Genomic DNA, 21,886 nt, shown 5'->3' with positions numbered 1-21,886 from the left:
CAGTCGGCATCGGAGGACAAACTTATTTTTTATTGTTGTTGTTTGGCGTGTCATTACAAGTACTGCTCTATAACTACATAAGCTCTCCACTGTGTGTTTGTTGTAGCACTGGTTTTATTAAGCACTGGTATGCCCTGTGCTCTAACTCTCTATACTACTACTGCTGCTGCTGTTGACTGTCTATGTCTGTATGTATGTATGTATAGACAGTGCTGTCAGTGTTGCTGTGAATGGTTGTGCCCTAAACACCATTTCATATGTTGAATGAATGACTGAATGAATAGGTGAACACCAAAAATATATATTAAATATAAAAGAGAGACAAACATGGAGTACATGACTCTCAATGGATGACTACAAGTGATTATTATTATCATTATTATTATTGTCGTCGACTACCAGTGCTTATCATATCAACATCTGACCAGTGCTTTGGATGACACTGACAGCCAATTGTGACAGTGTGTCTCAGACCAGTGACAAGTGATTTTTAAAAGACTCCCGTTTGGCCATTGGGCCACTGACCATCATCATCATCACCATCAAAGACATGGTGTATTGTTGACTTGATTTTTAATGATTGACTAACAACAACCCCCAACCCAACAAAATCTGTAGTTAGGAGGACTGTGTGGTTGACCACCACTACGGATGACATGATTGTACAGACAGTCTTTGTTTGTATAATTGTCGCCACAATCAGCGGCAGTGCCGCCGGTGCCCGACTGCCGGACATCTATTGGAATTCATCTAATCCTATGTAAGTGTTGTTAATATTAGCATTTTTAATGGACATACCATTAAAAAGATGGTATTCCTCGATTGTTTCCATTATAATGTATGTTATGTTTGTTTGTCTGCCAACTAAATTGGTTGTCCACATAATTGGCATTTAATTGACATTTTTAGCGATTATGTGACAATTGATTTACTGCTTCATAAATATCATATCATATATATGGCAATCAAATTGATTAACACTTTGTTGTTAAAAATCTATATATAAATCAATTGTCACATATGTATGTTATATCCATTTGTTTATTAGTTAGTGTTTGCATTGATTCAATTGAATCGATTCAATATATAAATGTTTTATTTATTTATTTATTTTATTAGTTAAACCCATTTGACAAACATTGCATTGGTTTTTATTGCAGTTTATATAAACATTTATATTTCAATTTTTGAAAAAAGGCAAACAATGATTTTTGCTGTTTTTTATTTTTATTATTATTTTATTATAAATTTATTATATTGTATGAGAAATGGATGTAAAGTATAGTAAATATGATGTGTTTGTTAAAGCAATAGTTTTTAGCTGTTGTTTTAAAAAACATCAAATATTTTATACAATCTCTCTCTCTCTCTCTCTCTCTCTCTCTCTCTCTCTCTCTCTCTCTCTCGTCAAAAACATAAAAGGATTGAAATTTTATTTATGTTTTTAAAAAGGCATACATAATAAACATAAACTACAGTATATATATACACAATATACTGTACTGTATATACTATATACACTCACATCACTCTATAGAGTGTATAAATTATATTATTATTATTAAAAATAAAATCAAAAATATATAAATAATGTTTTTCATAATTAGATTCAGAAGTGACTGGAAAGCCATTAAAAAAAGCTTGCAATTTGAGGCCAAAACTATTAGCTCAGACATTATAACCCATAGATATTGGGATGCAGTGAGAAAAAAGGGGTTTCCAACCAAACAAATGTGTTGTTGAATTTAATTATAAAATTAATGTTTTTTCTTATTAGTTATGTTGTTGTTGTGTTGTTTTATTAGCGCTTTTTTCTTGATTACTATTAGCTTTTATTATTATTAAAAACCCCTTATGTGACTATTAGGGCCTCAAAATTGAACAGCAAAAACATAAAATACCAGTCATGTAGTAATGATTTTTAATTAACATTTCAATTATAACTTATTATTATTATTATAACCTGAGAGAGAGAAAAAAAGACATATCATATACAGACACACACATTGATATAACTATTAGCTATATATATATAAACACTATATTTTTTGTTATATGTTATTATATTAAATAAAAAAATGTTTTTGTCAAATAATTTATATGTCATATAAATGTGAATTTAGTTGTTTTTTATATGTTTTGGTCTAAATATTGATTTAATTTTCTATGATAGATATGATTGGAAAATACAAAAAAAGACATAAAAATTAGATTAAAAATTTTTTCTTTATATAATAGATATTAAATTTGCTTTTATATGATGAATGTTTATGTGAATGTTATGTTTCGCTTATCATACATTAAATAATTGCATTTTAAATGAGCTCTAAATTTTTAATGCAAAAATATTTTATTAGTGCTTTTTTGTTGTTGTATTGATATATCTTTATAAACTACTATATATTTTCTATATAATCATTTATTAAAACTTTTCTAAAAAAACTTGAGAGAGGGATCCTATGTGCGAAATTAAGTTTTTTTTTTAAATATGGATATATGTAATGATTTTTTGTGTTGTTTTATTTAATTTAGTTTTTTTTATCTATCATTCTAGTTATTATTATTTTTATGATTATTATTATTTTCTAATGAATTTTGTCAGCAATATTGATATAAATATGTAGTGTTTTTTTGTTGTTGAAATGCCAAAGCAATAGTTAACACCCAAACCTTATAATATATTTATTTTTCTTTAATTTTTTCACTCATTTATTTTGATGTAATGTTGTTTTTTACTGTTTTATTTTGTGTGTATATATATAATATACAATATTATATATATGTATTATGAATGTGTGTTTGCCAGAAATGTAGTCAATTATATTTTCATTTTTATATTTATATATTTTTTTTAACTCTGGATGGAAAATATATGCACTTTATTTCATAAAGAAATATATGGTATTATAAATGAATTTTTTATTTGATGGTATATTTTGTCTATGTATGAGAGATATGTTGTATTTTTTTGTGTAATACATGTGCTCTGCAATCGACAGTTTTATATTGTAAGGCACGCCTCAATATATGTAGAAACAGAGAGAGAGAGAGAGAGAGAGAGAGAGAGAGAGAGAGAATATTTATTATAATCAAAACTATTAAATAGTTGATTACAATAATACAAACAGCGGTGTTCCCCACCATCTATAGCTGTCAAACCTTATTTGGTGGTGTTTCCCTTCAATAGATTTATAATACGATTTTTTTCAATTTAATTTTCTGTTATCTGACAATCACAACAGTCAAACATTTCATTAATTATTATATAATTAGATAGTATGGCCTATGTGTGAGTGTGTGTATGTCGGTCCTACTAATTTGGTCCATAGATTTTATTTCAATTTTATAATATTGAATATATATTTATATATATATATATATGTATAGTATTATTTGGATGAATGATATTGTGTTGGTGTGTTGGGAATATACAGTATATAAGTATATGGGTGCCGGAAAAAACTATACGTTTTTATTTTGATTAGTTTAGTGTTGGTTTGAAAAAAACCAAAACTATTTTCACGATTGTCTCACCATTTGTCACAATTTTCTGTGTACTTCATTTATTTTCACTATACTTTTGCTCAGAGAGAGACCGTATGTCCCATTATTTTTTCCTTTTATATCGCTTCTCCGGTTTTCTCTATGAATATAGATTACTGTGCAATGCATATATGTGCTGCATATCTCACCAGTATGTCTCTCTCTGAGCTATTGTATAAATCTTTGAATATCACAAAAAAATGTTTGAATAGATATGAATGACTATGCTATGGACTGTCGTGTTTTGTATGAATGAGTTGTCGAGTGAGTGCTGGTACTGGTGTCTAAAGTCGACCCCATTTTATGTTGTGTTTATGTTATACAGTATACGGTCCACTCCTCGAAAAATTGCAGACAATATGTAATCTCTGCTAAAATGTTTGGATTCTTTGGGGTTTTTGTATGTCTGTCTTTCTCTCTGTTTTTCTTTTTTTCTCTCTCTCTCTCTCTCTCTCACTCTCAATGTGTATGTGCTCTTAAATGTTTGGCCATTATATATCCGGCATCTCATAACATACATAAGCTAGATATTTATAGTATATTCGTATATATAACTGTGCGATATATATATAACTATGAGATCCGTTGACAGATTCCGATACAAACAATGAGTTTTGTTGTCTTTTTTTGTTGTGTTGTTTTCTTATTGAATGTGTTTTATTCAGAGTCTAATTCATTATTTTCTCCAAAACTCTCCCAATTTTATCCCATATTTTTCTCTCTCTATATCATATGTCTTATAATATATGTTATCATATGTTTCATATTTTAGATCGTATTTATCAATGACTTTATTAAACATTTTTAACATATCTTTTTGATGTTTTCTTTTTATTATTATTTTTTTTGAAATGTAGTTTCGTTTCTCTGGAAAAACTATTTTGCTGTAGTTTTTCCTTTAAATCTCTTATTATTTTTTATGTTATGTTATGGTTGTTATCCTTTATATTAAAGTTTGAGATATTTCACTGTTGTTGTTAAAGTCCTTAATAACGCCATTGGAGTTATGAGTTTTTATAAGGATTGGAGGAAATATAAGAGGCAAACATATATATACTGTATATATATATATATATAAATTATATAATATAAATATGAGTTTTGATATAATATTTTTTTTTTATATATCGTAAGTTTATTTCCATAAAATAATTAATTAATACATTATATTTTGTGTGTTACGAAATATTTTTTTTGCTATTTTTTTAGTATAGCGAGAAAATTATAATAATAAGAAACTTTTTTTTAATGATTATTAAAAAAGATTAAAAAACATTAATTTCTCAGATGAAAAGTGAATGATTGACACCATTTCTCTATTGAAAACCTATGTTATGATTATATTATTATTATTATTATTATTGCAATAATTATAATTCAGTACTATACTCCAATTTTAATTATTTTGTTTCATTTAAAAAAACAATCAATTTTTTCAATTTATGTATGTCTTATGTATTAATATTGTTGTTATTATGTTGGCATTCATTTGTTATAAATTTGCGCTCATTTGATGGCAATTATGTCATTTGAATTGATTGAAATCTCTCTCAATAAGGAATGCACTCAAACTGTGATTATATATAATATGCATTAATATATTATTTATATATATGAATATTATTATTATTATTAGTTTTTTCCAAAACAGATAGGGATTGCAAATGAATTGGGAATTTAAATTCAAATCTATATAATATAATATAATATGTTTCCTGAATAGCACTGGTATTATAATTTAGGATTTTTATGACTTGTCTCTCAATCTAAAAGCTATTGTAAAAGACAAGTTTGAGTACAAATATTTTTAGTGATCCCTTCAAACATATTAAATATATAACAAGTAATATTATACTTATATATATATATAAATAAAATAAAATGCAATTGAATTGTTCCAATATATATATATATATATTTATTATTTGGTGAGATTTTAAATAATCTCATCGAAAATCTCTGTTAAATCTATAGCATTATCATTGAGTGCGAGAGACATATGATGGCTGAGAGAGTGAGTGATTGAAACAATTTCTTTATGTGTTTGCCCTAAACCTAACCCACATCTGCCTCCTAATAGTACTTCTAATACTTTTTTCTGGTATTTATATTATATATAACTTATATATATGTTATGTATGAGTTATATGAATGTAATGTAAGTATTATATATGTAGTATTGTGTAGTTGAAGAAGACAGGCCCTTAATATGACAGTACTCTCACTATATAACAATTTATTGATTTTTATTTTCATATACACGCTATGGAAAAGTATGAAAATCTCGACTCATAGTGAAAAATATATATCATTTTGCCATATATTATACGCTCTGTTATACAGTATTATTGTGGGTACAAATGTCTCACAGCGATGGCATCCATCCATATATATATTGACTTCAATTTTTGAATATATGACACACAACTTGTATGGTTATAGTCTGTATAACAACTATAAGCAGATTTAGATTAAATTAGCGCTCCGTTGTCTCATATAATTGGATGCCTGAGACCCGAGATTATGAGGGGATTATATCATTGAATACATTACATACACACACACACACACACACACAGTGTAATATTGTGTTGTGTGTGTGTGTTATCTCACTTGATATACTGTATATAGTATAAACAGAGGCATCTATTATAACATATCTGCCTATTATTGATATAATACGACATTTTTGTTATCATCTTTGCCTAACTCTCCCTCACATTCATAACCCAACAGTCTCTGTCTCTCTCTCTATCTCCTCCTCCTTCTCCATGTCTCTCATCCATCTCTTAGTGTTTGTCTTTGTCCTACCATTGAAATAGTATTACAGTATAACTGCATTGTTATAATTTATATACACATACATACACACGATATTATATATATATAATATTATATTAAAAGCAATAGCAGAGTGTCTGTCATAGTTATGGTGAAGCCATGAAATTAGAAATATCTTTTCCTCCATTTCACTCCATTAATATAGCATTTGTTATATTATATAATACATATATTATAATGTTTTTTCTTTACTGATTATATAAATTGTGTTATTTTTGCCACTTATTTTTTTAAAAAAAAAGCCACACCACTATACATACACTGTATATATCATATTATAAACAGTATATATTGTGCATAGCATTGCGTTTTGAAATGAGTGTTAGTCAAAGTCTTTAATCAAATTTAAATGTTATTTATTTTTTGCAAACATTTGAATTTTTACTTTATTATCATGTTATTTTTGTTTTGCGATCCAATGGTGTGTGTGTTAAGCTTTTTATGGCTTTACGATAACTATATTTTGTATGTATGTGTGTGTGTGTTGTCTATGCCTTTACTTTTTTTTCTACTGCAAGACTCGGTGTGCAGTTTGTGTACAACTCCTAAATTAGTAAAAAAGCTATTTATTTATATATTATTCACAAATTTTATTTGAAAGCCTTAAATGCATAGCTTAGATAGTGGTGGTAGTGGTGCCCAACACCAGTAAGAGAGAGAGAGAGAGAGAGAGAGAGAGAGAGAGAGAGGATAGATATAAGTTATATACATAGAGTGAGAAAAACTTGTTTTCCAATCACGTAATGAACATTTTTCTTATATTATTATACTATAACTTATATTATTGCTTAACAGTCAGTCATGTGTCCATTAAACTCATAGCTTATATATATATATATATATATATATATACGCACACAGCTATCTCTCTCTATATCCCTCTCCCATATAAACCAATAGTCGCTCACATTTTGGTATTTTTATTGTTTTCTCGCTTTTGAATATTAGATTAGGAGTCAGGAATGTATTAATCATTTCTACACCAAATCTCACAATTTATGCCATCCTTTTTGGTGTTATTTTTTTGTCATTTTATTGTTATTTGAAAATACATTCAAATATATGTATGTATAGGTATAAGACAGTGAAAAAAGTCTTTATTTATATGTTTGGTTGTATTTAGCGATAAAATGAATGAATGAATGAATGAATGGTGTGTATGCTTAGAAAAAATGCATTAATCCTATAGTAAATGGACAGTTGACTAAATCTAATAATAATTCAATCGACCAAATGTCGAGTAGTAGTCATCGTTGTTGTTGTTGTCTCTCAGCAAACAAAACTTAGAGATAATGTAATGAAATTAACGACACTTTTAATAATAGTGTTGTTTTATTAGTGAGAAACAGTTGAGAGAAAAGAAAGAGAGACAGAGAGAGAGCTTTGTGTGTTATCTCCCATATTATTGACCAAACAATTAGTCGAAATTACATAAGTATTTAGAGACATACACACAACTTAGTTATTATTATTATTATAGTTTATACTATGATATACTGAAGTAAACTAAACACAAAGTGTGATATAATTTATAGCTATAAGCTATATAATATATAAATATTTCATATGAAAATTTATGACCAGTTTTTTTGTTGTTCAAAGCTGTCATTTGCCTGTTTTATAGCCTCTGTTTTATTCCCAAACATGTATCTTATCGATAGTTGACTTAATTAAATAGTTAATTGAAATATTTTTTAGTCCAATATAACTCATGAATCATTTATATGAATATAACGTGAATTGTATAGCAAAATAAATGATAATTACATACATATATACATGTATTTATAGTGTGATAGAGAAATATTTTTCAAATTCAAAAACTACTATTTATAACAATATAATGGTTATTGAGATGAACTTCGAGAGAGAGAGAAATAAAGAGATATAAATATATTATATATAGAGAGATGTTTTAAGTAATCAATAACTGGTGAGTCGTTTTGGACGTTCAACTGAAATATTGTCGCCGTTTTTTCATTGAATTTAGTTTTAGCTTTCAATTGATTTATACATTTGTTGTTAACTGTTGTGATTGTCACACATGAATCTCAGTGCTCTTTCTTTTTTTCCTTCTCTCTCTTACTTTCTATCTAACTGTGCTCTCCATTTACCAATACTTTACTTAAACCAGTGCTCGATCACCAACACACACATGAAAACCGACACAACAATACACAATACATGCCATACAAGAGAGAGAGAGAGAGAGAGAGATCTGCACACAAATGCCTTTAATCTGATTGACTTCCTTTCCCTAAACATTACCCAATCCAGTGCTTCCCAAATTATGGATGTGAACTTAAAGGGATAGGAACTGGATGTAAAACTCAAGTTAGAGAGAGAGAGAGAGAGATTGGGAATTATCCGAGTATTTCAGGAAATCTAAAACTCATTTATTATAATTAAAGAAATTGTTTGTCAATTGAATTGAGATAATCAAAATAGCACTGTTAAAAAAGGGCAATATATATATATAATGTAGTATATTATATAATATGTTATTATTTATAGTTAAGTTATTGTAGTTTTATTTTCAGTTATTAAAGGAGTTGTTTTGTTATATAATATTTTTCATAAGTGTATGAGAGATGATGTCTGTGAAAAAAATAGTAATCATCTCTTGATTTGATTCACACGTTTAGCACATTTTTCCTGTCTCTTCGTATATTTCTCGGCAGTAGATTGTATGCGCTATTAATAGTTATAATGGTTAAGGGATGGCATAGGGACTGACTCACATCAACCATCAGACCATCACTACTGAAGATGATAGAGAAGTAGTAGTACTAAACTGACACTACAACCTAACTAACAGAAAGAGAGGAGTTTTTTCAGTCACTCATAAAATGGTTGAAAGGACTTAGCGTTTCAGTCATTTTCATTGAAAAGACACAAATGCTATGAAAAATATTCTAATGGTTTCAAATTGCACTTACGTTTTGTTGGATCGGTATATGACTGTAGGCCTTAAACTATGTGTGCGAGTGTTTGTCTCACTCTCTTTGAATGACTGATAGGCTAATAGAAATGGAAAGATAGATAGATAGAGAGTGTATGTATGTATGTATATGTAATGAAAATGACGGAAAAGTTATGAGACAATTGGTTTATGAGTGAAAAGAGAGACAGAGAGAGAAGTCATATAATATAATGGAGAAGCGCTCCTTCTCTTACTTTAGTATTTCCACTCTCTTGGGCCCCAACTTTCCGCTATTACTTCCAATGCTCTCTCACTCACTTACTATGGCTTATGTACGTATATATATGTGTAGCCAAATGGTGTAAATTGTGAGGACATGGCCGTTATTAAAAATAAGTGGTAGATTATGCAAAATGGCATTTAAATGCCAGTCATGTCCCCTCAAAACATTTACAGTATTCAAAACAGTATATTCTGTATATATATAAATTTGTATATATATTTATTATTGTTATTTAGTAATAGTCTCTCATCTCATACAGTATGCAATTGATATTAAACTTTTAGTATATATAATAGACTCCCAGAAAAAATCATTATTAACGAAGAGATCTCTGTTTTTTCTCTCTCTCTTTCTCTGAGAGCTTAGAAGAAATTAACACAACATTAGTTGATGTGTATTAACCCATTTGAAGGTTAAATGACTAGATTTAGGCGTTAAATGCATTTTCCCATTCACTTCATTATTTCATTGATGAGCTTTCTCTCACTTTATTATTATTTTTTATTTTAATATTATTAAGTTTATATACATTACATTTAATATACTATAGTTTAGTTGTGTTGTTGTTGTGATTCATTACGGGCCACTCATATCTCTTTATATGATCCGCTAATAAATTAAAATATGAGTCAAAATAACATTTTTCTACATCACCTAAAAGGCAAATATGTGTTTCTCTCTATCAGAGAGAGAGAGAGAGCTCCTCTCTTTCTCACTCTCAGTAAGTTTTTTTGGTTTGGGTGGTTAGGATGGGCTGGTCAGGTGCCCTCTTCACGCTATAAAGGCTGCATTTTTTCCAAACATAAGAGCACAACACACACACATACACAGCACTGGGTTTGGGCTAAACCCATAGTATATTATGAAGTGTCTGTTTCGGCATTTTTGGTATGTGTTGTGCCAACACAAAGAAGTTGTGTGTGAGACTCACGCGCCACACAAATGATGAGAAACTCGCGGCACTTGATGTGTGTGTGTGTGTGTACGGCCTGTTATGTTGTGTGTATGTGCCCCATCTCTCTCTCTCTCTCTCTCTCTACTATGGGATGGGATGTATGTATGCATAGATAGATAGAAAGGCCAAACCATTGAAGAGGCGAATAAATAATCTTTTTTTTAAATGTCTGGATATAAGAGAAGTCATGTGTTGTTGTTTCAGAAATAAATTCCATTGATTTCTAACTGAACTAAAGTTTTTTTTTGGTTGAGATCTACTGCACGGTTGGAGAGAAATGTTTGCCAAACAATTATGTGTTCACTAAGCGCTTGTAGTACACACAGTATGTTGTGTTGTTGGCCTGTCTTATGGTTATGTATGTGCCCTTAGAGATAGACAATTGAAGTGTATATATATATTTACTAAATACAATACCATTTATATACTGTATATAAATTATATATAATTTAGTGAGAAAATGCATTTAATAAGATATACAGATAGAGATCGAGATTGCGATCAGTTGTTTGATCTATCAATTTGTGACACATTTAAGCTCAACGTTTATATAGCTATATATACTGTATATCTATGGCCAATGAATGTGTTATTATTATTTATGATCATTAAATGGTTATGAATGGCAATTGCAATCATGAAATTATTTGTTTTGCTTTTTCCCTTTAATTTTTACTCTCTCTCTCTCTCTCTCTCTCTCTCTCTCTCTCTCTATATATATATATATATATATAATGTTTTTATTGCCAAACACTTAAATAGTTATTATATCTAAGAGATAGTCTATATGGAGATATCGATCAATACATTAATAGCCCTCTCATGCGATTACCATTTGATATGTAAAAACCAATTTGAGTTTAAGACTATTTTTTCCGTTCACTTAATCTAATATTTCCTCTCTTTTTTTTAATAAGTATTATTCAATAGCAATATTAACTAATTGAATGGCAATTTATATACATAATTATCGTTTGTATGTATGTTTTAGGAGTACAGGGGCTTTTAATTTGAGTTTCAATTATGTAAAAGTTTTATGGCAAACCTTATAATTGAAAACTTTTGAAACACACACACACATAGACACACCACAGAAAGTTTTTTTTATACTTTTTTAATTTCATATAATTTAATGTTTCATAAGATTTATATACATTTAAATTTGTTGTTTCTCTTAATTTACTTAAACATTAGTTTTGTTTATTATTATGATATTATAAAGTCTAGTAAGAAAAAAATGTTTATATACATTAAAAATTTATAGAAAGAGAGAGAGGAGAGACCCCAAAAATGTTATATCATAATAGTATATACAATATATAAATGTGAAGCTAATGACATACCATAACTGGTCGGCAAAAATTGTTTTTTATTATAAAATTATAAAAACAGCGCTCAATCTATAATAATATGATGTGAAGGGAGGCTCAATATAAGCGATGTGTGTCCGCCCATATGTATAGCCGTCTTAAAGGGAAAGTGATTGCAAAGAGCGGTGAACTTTGCACTCCTGGCTAATGATTATTATGACCGTCATTATTGGCTAAATTAATTCCCGATCCCTATTGTAAGCCATCAATTAATTTCTATTAATACATCTCACATCAAAATATTATAACACTAGAAAACATGGCATCATTTGTTGCCAGATCTCATGGTATATACTATACTGTATTTTACTTAAATATATGTATATAAATATATATCCCTATCGCTTCTCCATCTCAATCACTGCCGGTGCCTCTCGACTTTTGACTCAATTATGGCACTACTTGTCTATGAATATATACAGTCGCTTTCAGAAGGGTGGTAACTGGTTTTTAGTGAATATCTCACTAAATATAATAGATAGAATAAAACTATTATTTATGGTACTATGGTTTTCTGGGACGGATATTATAGAATCTTAATATTCGATGCAGCCCAACTCAGGGATGTAGGGACAGGGAGGTACTGTATCTCAAAAACTATAATAGATATCAAAATATAGTAAAAATTATTATATACAGGGTAAAAATTCATTTCATACGTGTTTTAGGATTTTTTAAAATATTGAGTTGTTTTCGAACAAAAAATATAAAACTGTCAAAAATGCAAAAGTTTGATATAGGTTAAATTAAAAGTGTCAAGGTGTTTTAAAATTTAACTAATTGATCTTGAATCTATATTATATGCTTAATAATTTGTCTATACATAAATTTTAATTATATTGACTAGTTACTTAGTTATTTAATAAAAACTATTTTTCCATTATATAACAAAATTAATATTAAGTAATATTGCACTTATGTATTATTTAAATTACATAATAAGAAAATAGTTTTTATTAAATAACTAAGTAACTAGTCAATATAATTAAAATTTATGTATAGACAATTTATTAAGCATATAATATAGATTCAAGATCAATTAATTAAATTTTAAAACACCTTGACACTTTTAATTTAACCTATATCAAACTTTTGAATTTTTGACAGTTTTATATTTTTTGTTCGAAAACAACTCAATATTTTAAAAAATCCTAAAACACGTATGAAATGAATTTTTACCCTGTATATAATAATTTTTACTATATTTTGATATCTATTATAGTTTTTGAGATACAGTACCTCCCTGTCCCTACATCCCAGAGCTGGGCTGCATCGAATATTAAGATTTTATAATATCCGTCCCAGAAAACCATAGTACCATAAATAATAGTTTTATTCTATCTATTATATTTAGTGAGATATTCACTAAAAACCAGTTACCACCCTTCTGAAAGCGACTGTATATATGTGTGTTGGCTGTGCTGTTGGTAATCCCGGTGCAAAAGTGAGAGAAAAAAAGTTAAATACCAGAAAACTAGTCATACCATTGAAGATGTGTTTGCTATGCATTCCGATTATTAAATATTGTGTAAAATTGATGATTATTTGTGGTCTTTTGCATTAACGTTAATCGTTATTTATTGCACTTAATATTTATAATATCTCTTTCTCTCTCTCTCTCCCAATAACTTCATATAAACTTAAATAATATAATATTTATTCACTCACTCTCTCAAGAGTTCATTTATTTTAATTTCAATTTATATTTTGAATTTTGTGTTTATAAAGAATGAGATATATATATATATATATATATATAGGGAAAAAAAATCTTTTTTTTTATACTTCAATCACTTTTGGTAATGAGCTCTCAGTTGTGTTGAAACAAGCATTTATAACAAAAAAATAACATATAACTACATAATGCATGTATTTTCTCTCAATTTTTGCCCAAAAAAATTACACAAAAACCACTCGAAACAACATAAACACCTCTTGTCAAGCATTTGCACATCTATTTCCCAGATCCCGGTCCTCACCACACACACACACACACACACACACACACACACAAACACAGCTCAAACATGATCACTGAAACTTAAAAATTAATTATTTTTTGGTTGAATATTATGTTTATATATTTTTCCGATGTTTGGTGAATGACTTTCATATATATTTTGTTATTTATATACATTTATATATATAAAGATTTTTAATTAAAGTCCGATATTTTTCACATGAGTGACAAATAATTTTTGTTATAACCGGTATATATATTAAAAAACGTTTTAATGTACGGTTTATTAAGTCAAAAACATTACTATCAAATAATATATAATTTATATGCAAATGATTTTTTCATTTTATTTTATTAATTTAGTATTTATTCAGTAAATATATAATTAAATTTAAAATCATTAACAAGATTATATTTTTTAATATCTCTATAATAGATTCCGTATCGATAACACGGATCACATAATCGATGTGAACCGGGGGAACGTTGCCTATGAGTACGACCAGGTAAACGTTGTCTGTCCTATCTATACGAAAGGCACCAAAGAGGAGGACATCGAGACGTTCATCATATATAATGTAAGTGTCAACTAATCAGTCACTACACTCTCTATCGTTTCGTTGTTGTCGTCCTATCGACTCGAGACTCGACACCACTACTACTACTACTACTACAGCTCACACCTACCCTTAACTCCAAAAAGCCATGAGCCACCCGTTTATGTCACTGATGACTAATGTGTGCCCACCAATTTTTAGTTTTTTTTATATATAATTTTATTTAGTTAATACTGTTACCAGAAAAAGAGATATACATTTTAAAAAGAAATAAATAGTTTTTTTAAAAGATAAATATCTCTCTCTTTCTCTGCAGTTATTCCGCTATACATTTTGTTTGATTGATTCATCACTCGAATGAATGCAATAAATATTGATTTCAAAAAATGAATTGTCAAATGAAAAGCAATAAAAGCCTTTTTTTATTATTATTATTATATTTAAAATTTGTTGTCATGACTTATACATATTGATATATATCTCACTCACTGTAGATACAGTATTAGTAAATACTTTATTAGCCATAAGTTAGTTGAAGAGAGAGAGAGAGAGAGAGAAAGAGAGAAAAATCAATTGATGCAAATGAATAGTGAACTGCAATTTGCAATTCATTTGAATTTGTAATTTACACACAAAATAAAACTAAATAAAATATATACACTCTTTTTATTATTATTATTATTATTTTGTTTCTGTTATTTTATTTGCTAACCTTTTTTTTATTATTATCGTTGCATATTTCACTTCAGCTAAATATGCTATGCTATGCACTACTTTTTTTTTATCCATATACATGAATAATTGATATAAATTTATTGATTGTTTTATTTTGATTGATTCACTTCCCGGAACAGGTATCTAAAGAGGAATACGACACGTGCACTGTCAGCAATTATGCTACGGCGCGCACCATTGCCGTCTGTGATAAACCGTTTCTCAATCGATATTATACGGTAACGTTTAGGCCATTTACGCCCCAACCTGGCGGCCTGGAGTTCCGACCCGGTCAGGACTACTATTTTGTATCGTTGTCGACCACACCCCGGTCGGGGCCGGGAAAATGTCAGACACATCACATGAAAGTGGTGTTCAAAGTGTGCTGCAAGAGTAAGCCATCGTCGAGTAAGTCATACTCTATAATACAATATCCATCCATCCCTTTCCCCGAACCTACACATATGTTTGGTTATTTGGTTCACTCCCTGTTTTTTACTAATAGCTATTATTAGATGTTTTTTGTTACTTTAGGCTCTCATTTTGTTGCTGTTATAATTAAATAGATTTATCATATTGTGTAATAAATATTTTCTGGCGATATTTTCCTATCTAAATATTATATATAAATTTTTTGACACAAAAGTGCCAAAACTAGGCTCATATTTAGCACGATTTGTATGGTTTTTAAAAAAACATAAAATCTCATTGTTTTTAATGAGTGAGAAAAAATAAAACCAGTGTTTAGTTAATTATGGATTTTTCTATAGCTTATAATATATTCATTTTTTTCTAGTTGTTTTTGTTTTTTTATAGTATGCACTATACAGTCCACAGGTATATATAATAATAAATATATCCCAGAAAAATCTGACACAAAAATGTTTTCAATATATGCTATTTTTATATATATATATATGTACATACCTGTATATAACCAATACATAAAGTAATACTGTAACAGTATATACAGTACTGGACTATATATATATAAATTTATATTTATAGTATGCAGTAATGAACTGAATATATTATTAGTTAAACTAAGATATCGTTTTTATAATCAAAAATAATTTATAAAAAATATTATATATGGAGAGTGTTTATTATATATATATATAAAATCTAAGCATTTTATTAGATGGGCTCTCTATATGTGAGGCAATAATTATTTTTGATAGTAATCGTTTGTTAAATATTTGTCTATTAATTTTTTTTGTTATGGGCTCTCAATGAACAACAACAACAACTACAAAGTTTTATTATAGGGGCCTAAAAGCGGCCCATAAAACAACACATATACCGACACACAATATAACTAAAATTGTTTAGCTCTACCACCAGTACAGTAAAATCCGTTTAATATGATTGTTCCGCACAAACAATGGACTAATTATCTACACCTGAAAGCTTCGGTGTGGTGTTACCTCTTGAGTTATGGTGTCTGTGTGATAGGTTAGGCCATATAGTGAGAGAAGCAGTAAAAACATTTATTTAGAGACAGACACATAAATACATAGAAAAATATTTATTTATATGATTATGTTTTGATACTACTATACTATACTATATTATCCCCTTTTGATATATGTTATGTTGATTTAAAATTTATAGTTTGTTTTTCTGTGAGATATTTAGCGTTAATTAGCTTTTGTTTCATTAGCGATAACCATAAATAGTTTTTGTTGTTTTTAATAAAGTTATTATTATTTATTATTTAGTTATTATTATTATTATTAAAATATATATACACTTTTTTGTGTGTTGAAAATGATTTGCATATTAATGAAATATTGTGTATGCGTTTATTGTTTTAACAAATATTTTGGTTTATATACAATAAAAAATAAATAATAGGTAACAATAGGTTTATTTTTACTCAATTAAGTTATTTTTTACATGTTTTATGTGTACAACAAAAAAATACTAAATTATATTAAATAAAAAATATAGTATCACAAATGGATTTCTTTTAAGGGATATTTAAAAGCCTCCTCTTAACCCCCAATTTAAGTGTATATATTGAGAGCCGCAAAGTTAGGTGTCTTTAATCAAGGGATCAATTGCCGACTGGTGAGGCTCTGAGCGTACCTTCGCTTGAGTTTGAGGGGAGAGAGAGATAGACTATTAGCTGTTGTTATGATGCCTTTGGTGTGAGAGCTGCTATAAGTAATTGTGGGGTCAGTCATGATCTCGACTTTTATAATAAATTCACTGCAGGTTTTTAAAAGGAAAATATTTTTAACACAAGAAATATTATTATTATATACTAGACTTTAGAGAAATAGCGCTTTTTATATAGTTATACACATATGTACAGTAAAACCATGGTTTTAGATATATATATATATATATGAAATACCTGTATATATAATAAAATTTATATATACGGTATATATACTGTATATATATATATAATAAACGTTTTTCTTGTTGCGCTAAATTGAAATAAAGTTGAATAAAACTTTTTTATTTTTATTTAATAAATCGTTTTCAAAAACTATTTTTATATAAATAAAATTTCTTTCTCTCCAACTAAAAGTATTTCCTAAAAAATATAATTACAATGTTTTGTATTGTCCGTCCGTACAGATCATCCGCAATCGGCCTACTCTACGGCCCGTCCGCCAAATAATAATAACAACCGCCAGTCCTTTGATAGTACCGGTAATTCCTCGTCAAAGGGCGTGCCAGAGGTCAGCCAAACTGAGTTGAAAACCAAAATTGTAACAAATAATAATAGCGGTAACGGAGCACAAACTATTGATACATTTACACGAATTAATGAAAACCCACTGTCCGTTAATCGGCCACTTATTTTCAATAATAATAATGAGAAACCAACTCTTATTAGCTCTAATATTGATAAAACAGTTATAATCACAAATGATAACAATTGGGAAGATAACAACAACAACAATCCCCGACAATACTACTCGTCCACACCTGAATCCAAACGTATCAACAGTGGATCAGATATTGATTCAATCAATACTAATAAACAAAATACAATTAATACAGTTAACAATAATAATAATTTTATTACGAATAATGTTAATAATAATGAAAATACTAATAATAATGAAAATCTAAACAGTGATAATATTATAATGCATGAAAACAGTGACAAATTGGTTGACATGAATATAGATCACTGTCCGCCGGCACTATCCCGACACTTGTCCTGGAACTGGACTCTTGTGGGTCAATCTGTTAACCAGTCCTGTCCGGGCGGTTCGCAGGGTTTAGCCCGCTGGTCGTGTTCGTACTCTAACGGCAAGCCTTTCTGGACACCGCTGAAGCCTGATTTGTCTGACTGTTCCTCATTATGGGTCTCCCATTTGGAGCATCGCCTTAATCTAAAAACTGAACCGATTGTCTCATTAGCTGATGAATTGGCTAAAGGTTGTCGAGAGAAGACATTGTTTGGTGGAGACCTCTTCAGAACCACTAATATTATCAATCATTTGGTGCTGAGGACGGAAAAAGTACAGTACGAGACACACGACGACCAACAGAGAAAACATGTCATCAGAGAAATGCTAAATGTATTTGAAATTATCTCATCTGTTATTAGATTTTAAATTAATTAATGATTTTGTATTGTTTTTTGATTAACAGTCTATTCAAGACATTGTCAGCAATCTCTTGGAAGATAAACAATTGGAAGCGTGGAGTGACTTATCTTCTGAATACCAGAAGTCAATCATAACAACTCAGATCAATGCATTGGAAAGGTTGGCCTTAATGTTAGCTGAAATCAAAACACAAACCAATGACTTTCGTAGAGCCCATCAAAATATATGTACGAAAAGTTTGATTACATTTAATATATTATTTGCTAATTTATAATTTTTAAAAATTTCAATATTATTTTAGTTTTATCGATACACATACGTTCCGTACAATCACTCAACAATGGTCTACATTTACCAGCAATAGTGGATACCATCGATAATCAGCCAAACGGTGTTACACTTCATTCAAACAACATTTATCTCTCACCGCAAACATTGAAAGACCAATCGTCGGCTTTCGGTGTCGTGAAAGTGATTTTTGTTATGTATAAAAAGTTAGGCCATCTCTTAAAGCCTAAGACTGAAAACACAGTTATGTTGGCCACTGATGGTGGACTACAATCACTTAATGTTAGTCGAATCATCAATTCGGATGTGTTTGGTATACATCTAAATACTGTGAGATATACATTATTAAGTAAACCAATTGAGTTTACATTAAGACATTTGTTCACCGAAAACGTGACAAACGCCAAGTGTGTCTATTGGGATATCAATCGCCGAGACTGGTCTGACCAGCGGTGCCATACAATGGGCTCTAATCGCACGCATACCTCTTGTAAATGTTATCATTTAACCAATTTTGCCATTTTAATGGAGTTAAATAGTAATGAGGTAAATATAATAATTATAAAACATTAAATAATAATTAGGTTATACCAATCAAATTAAACTAATATTTTGATCTAAATTATTATTATAGCAATTAACGGATAGTGAACCGCTATTTCGTGTCATAGCTGTCATCAGTTTCTCCATATTAATCATAGTCATAGCCATCGGTTTCATAACATTAGTATCATTCAGGTATTTATTAATTAACTGCATGTTTTTGTGTGTTTTGATCGTTAATAACTAAAAAATGGTATTTATGTTACCAAAAGATTGTTTTCAAACACAGGCATAAATGACACCTGGGCTCGAATAGTACGTATATCTAGAAATTTGAAGCCAATCTGTTTGGACACTACGCCAACAAAAACAATAGACACGACCACACGTGTGCCGATTCCCACCACCACATCGTTGACCGGCGATCACAGGACCAGCATATATGTGAACCATACAAACAATACGTTGGGTCCCAAAGATCTGACAAATGTCAATGTCTTTCCCATTGTCAATACTACTATCAATTGTGAGCCATTAATTAACAATTCTGTGGCCGCCGCCTACGATGTCAATATGGGTGCCCTAACGATGGCCGCCAGTGCCGAGAGTCCGAAGTTGGGCCGTAAGACACAGAAATATTATTTGACTGACGACTCAAGTGATTACGGGTGTCGACGACTGGCACAGAGTCGATGCCCAAAGAGTTCGTGTAGAGACTTATATAGTTTGCATTCATCGACACACTCGCCGGTGCCCATCGAACATGTCTACGAGTGCATCGATGAGGACCCATATGTGGCCAAACTATTACTGCCAGCCATTCAGAGGTCACTCGATGGCCAACACGCCAGAGCTGTGAACGATGCCTTAAGACACTTAGATAATAGACCACTGATATCGTGTTCAACAACAGTGAAACCACAGTCAAAATAATATATATATTTAAGAGTTATGCTCTCAATTGATACTCAAGTGATTTGGTTGTCAACTATTGAATTGGGTTTTCAACTAAAAATAATAATAAATATTTTAGGAAATTATTCATCGAAATTATTTATAGAAATAATTGGTGTCAACGTGTGTTTGCCAGTAATAGTGAGATCAATAGCTTAACATTGATTGTAGTGTCCATTGAATTGATCATAGGATGCATTTCATAACCATCTTTAATATGTTTGAAAAATCTCATCAATGATGGCATTGATTGTGTCATAAATTTTAACCGAAATTGTGATAATTTTTCTTTATTAAACAAACTTTTAAGTGTTTTTTTAATCAAATTTATTGTAAAAAATAATAATTTTTCAATATAGTTAAACAAATTTCAAAAATAATTTACCATGCTCATCATCCACTTAAATATAATATAATTAATAATAATAATAATAATAATATATTATTGTAAAAATCATTTACAAATTGGTTTGGCCAGATATTTGGTTGTAATTGTTAGACCAGTTTTTATTTTCTGGCCAAAAACCTACCAAACCTGGGGGTCACAAGAAAGAGCTAACAAAAATCTAATCAATAAATTATTGGATACTTAACCCAAAAAAAACAACATTATTTGCCAATTGTTTTTTTTGTTGTTGATTGTTGTTTTTAAAAAATCCAAATTTATTATAATTAATAAAAATCATAAAAATAATAAGTGGAAATAAAATCATAACTTAATAATATTGGTATCAAATAAATAAATAAATAAATAACACAGATCTTTTTATATAATAATAATTTGTATATATTATTTTTAATTACAAATAATTGTATAGAAAATCTGTGACTTATTTAACAAATAGTTTATTTAATGATAATATTTATTATAATAATGATAATTAATTGTATGATAATTGTAAACAGGACACCTATATGAACAAATTGTTAGAAACAAATTAATTATAATAATTGATATAACATTTAAATTGCTATATTATATAAATATTATAGTGAAATCTCAAACAATTTTAATAATAATAATAAGAATATTCATAAATATTTAAATTTTAATATAATTTATTTGTATGATAAATGTAAATTATGTAAATAGATATACATATAAAAAAAATATATATATATAAATTATATATAATGTAGTAAATTTATAACTATATAAATATATTCTCTTTATTTGTTAATAAAAATTTCAATTTTAAAGAATAATAAAAATGTATAAAATGCATTATATTGATTAAATAAATTTTTATATTATTAATAATAAACATATTACATTAATTATTACCGGTCTATAAATTTTTATAAAAATATATAATGATTGATTTTAGCTAATTAAATAAGGCATTTATTATCATAATATATGTATTAAACAACAAC

General features: G+C 28.6%; 2 protein-coding genes across 2 annotated transcripts in view; one reads left to right on the top strand and one right to left on the bottom strand.

The window, feature by feature from the left end:
- The window catches only part of LOC128959428 (myb-related protein B-like), a 395,191-nt gene that overhangs the window by 4,151 nt on the left and 369,154 nt on the right, over nucleotides 1-21,886 (bottom strand). The gene's annotated exons all lie outside the window — the stretch shown is intronic.
- On the top strand, nucleotides 93-19,889 carry LOC128959427 (latrophilin Cirl-like). Its single transcript, XM_054305374.1, has 8 exons — nucleotides 93-760; nucleotides 14,312-14,453; nucleotides 15,287-15,554; nucleotides 17,739-18,694; nucleotides 18,768-18,951; nucleotides 19,026-19,558; nucleotides 19,647-19,750; nucleotides 19,845-19,889. Exons 1-8 carry the CDS (start codon nucleotides 657-659, stop codon nucleotides 19,852-19,854), a joined length of 2,301 nt encoding a protein of 766 aa, XP_054161349.1. The 5' UTR covers nucleotides 93-656; the 3' UTR covers nucleotides 19,855-19,889.

Source organism: Oppia nitens, unplaced genomic scaffold, assembly GCF_028296485.1.
Source record: "Oppia nitens isolate AA-2021 unplaced genomic scaffold, nextdenovo-longstitch-racon4-pilon3 scaffold4_pilon_pilon_pilon, whole genome shotgun sequence".
Lineage (NCBI taxonomy): Eukaryota > Metazoa > Arthropoda > Arachnida > Sarcoptiformes > Oppiidae > Oppia > Oppia nitens.
Note: the sequence above shows the minus strand (reverse complement) of the source record. Positions and strands in the feature narration are given on the sequence as shown.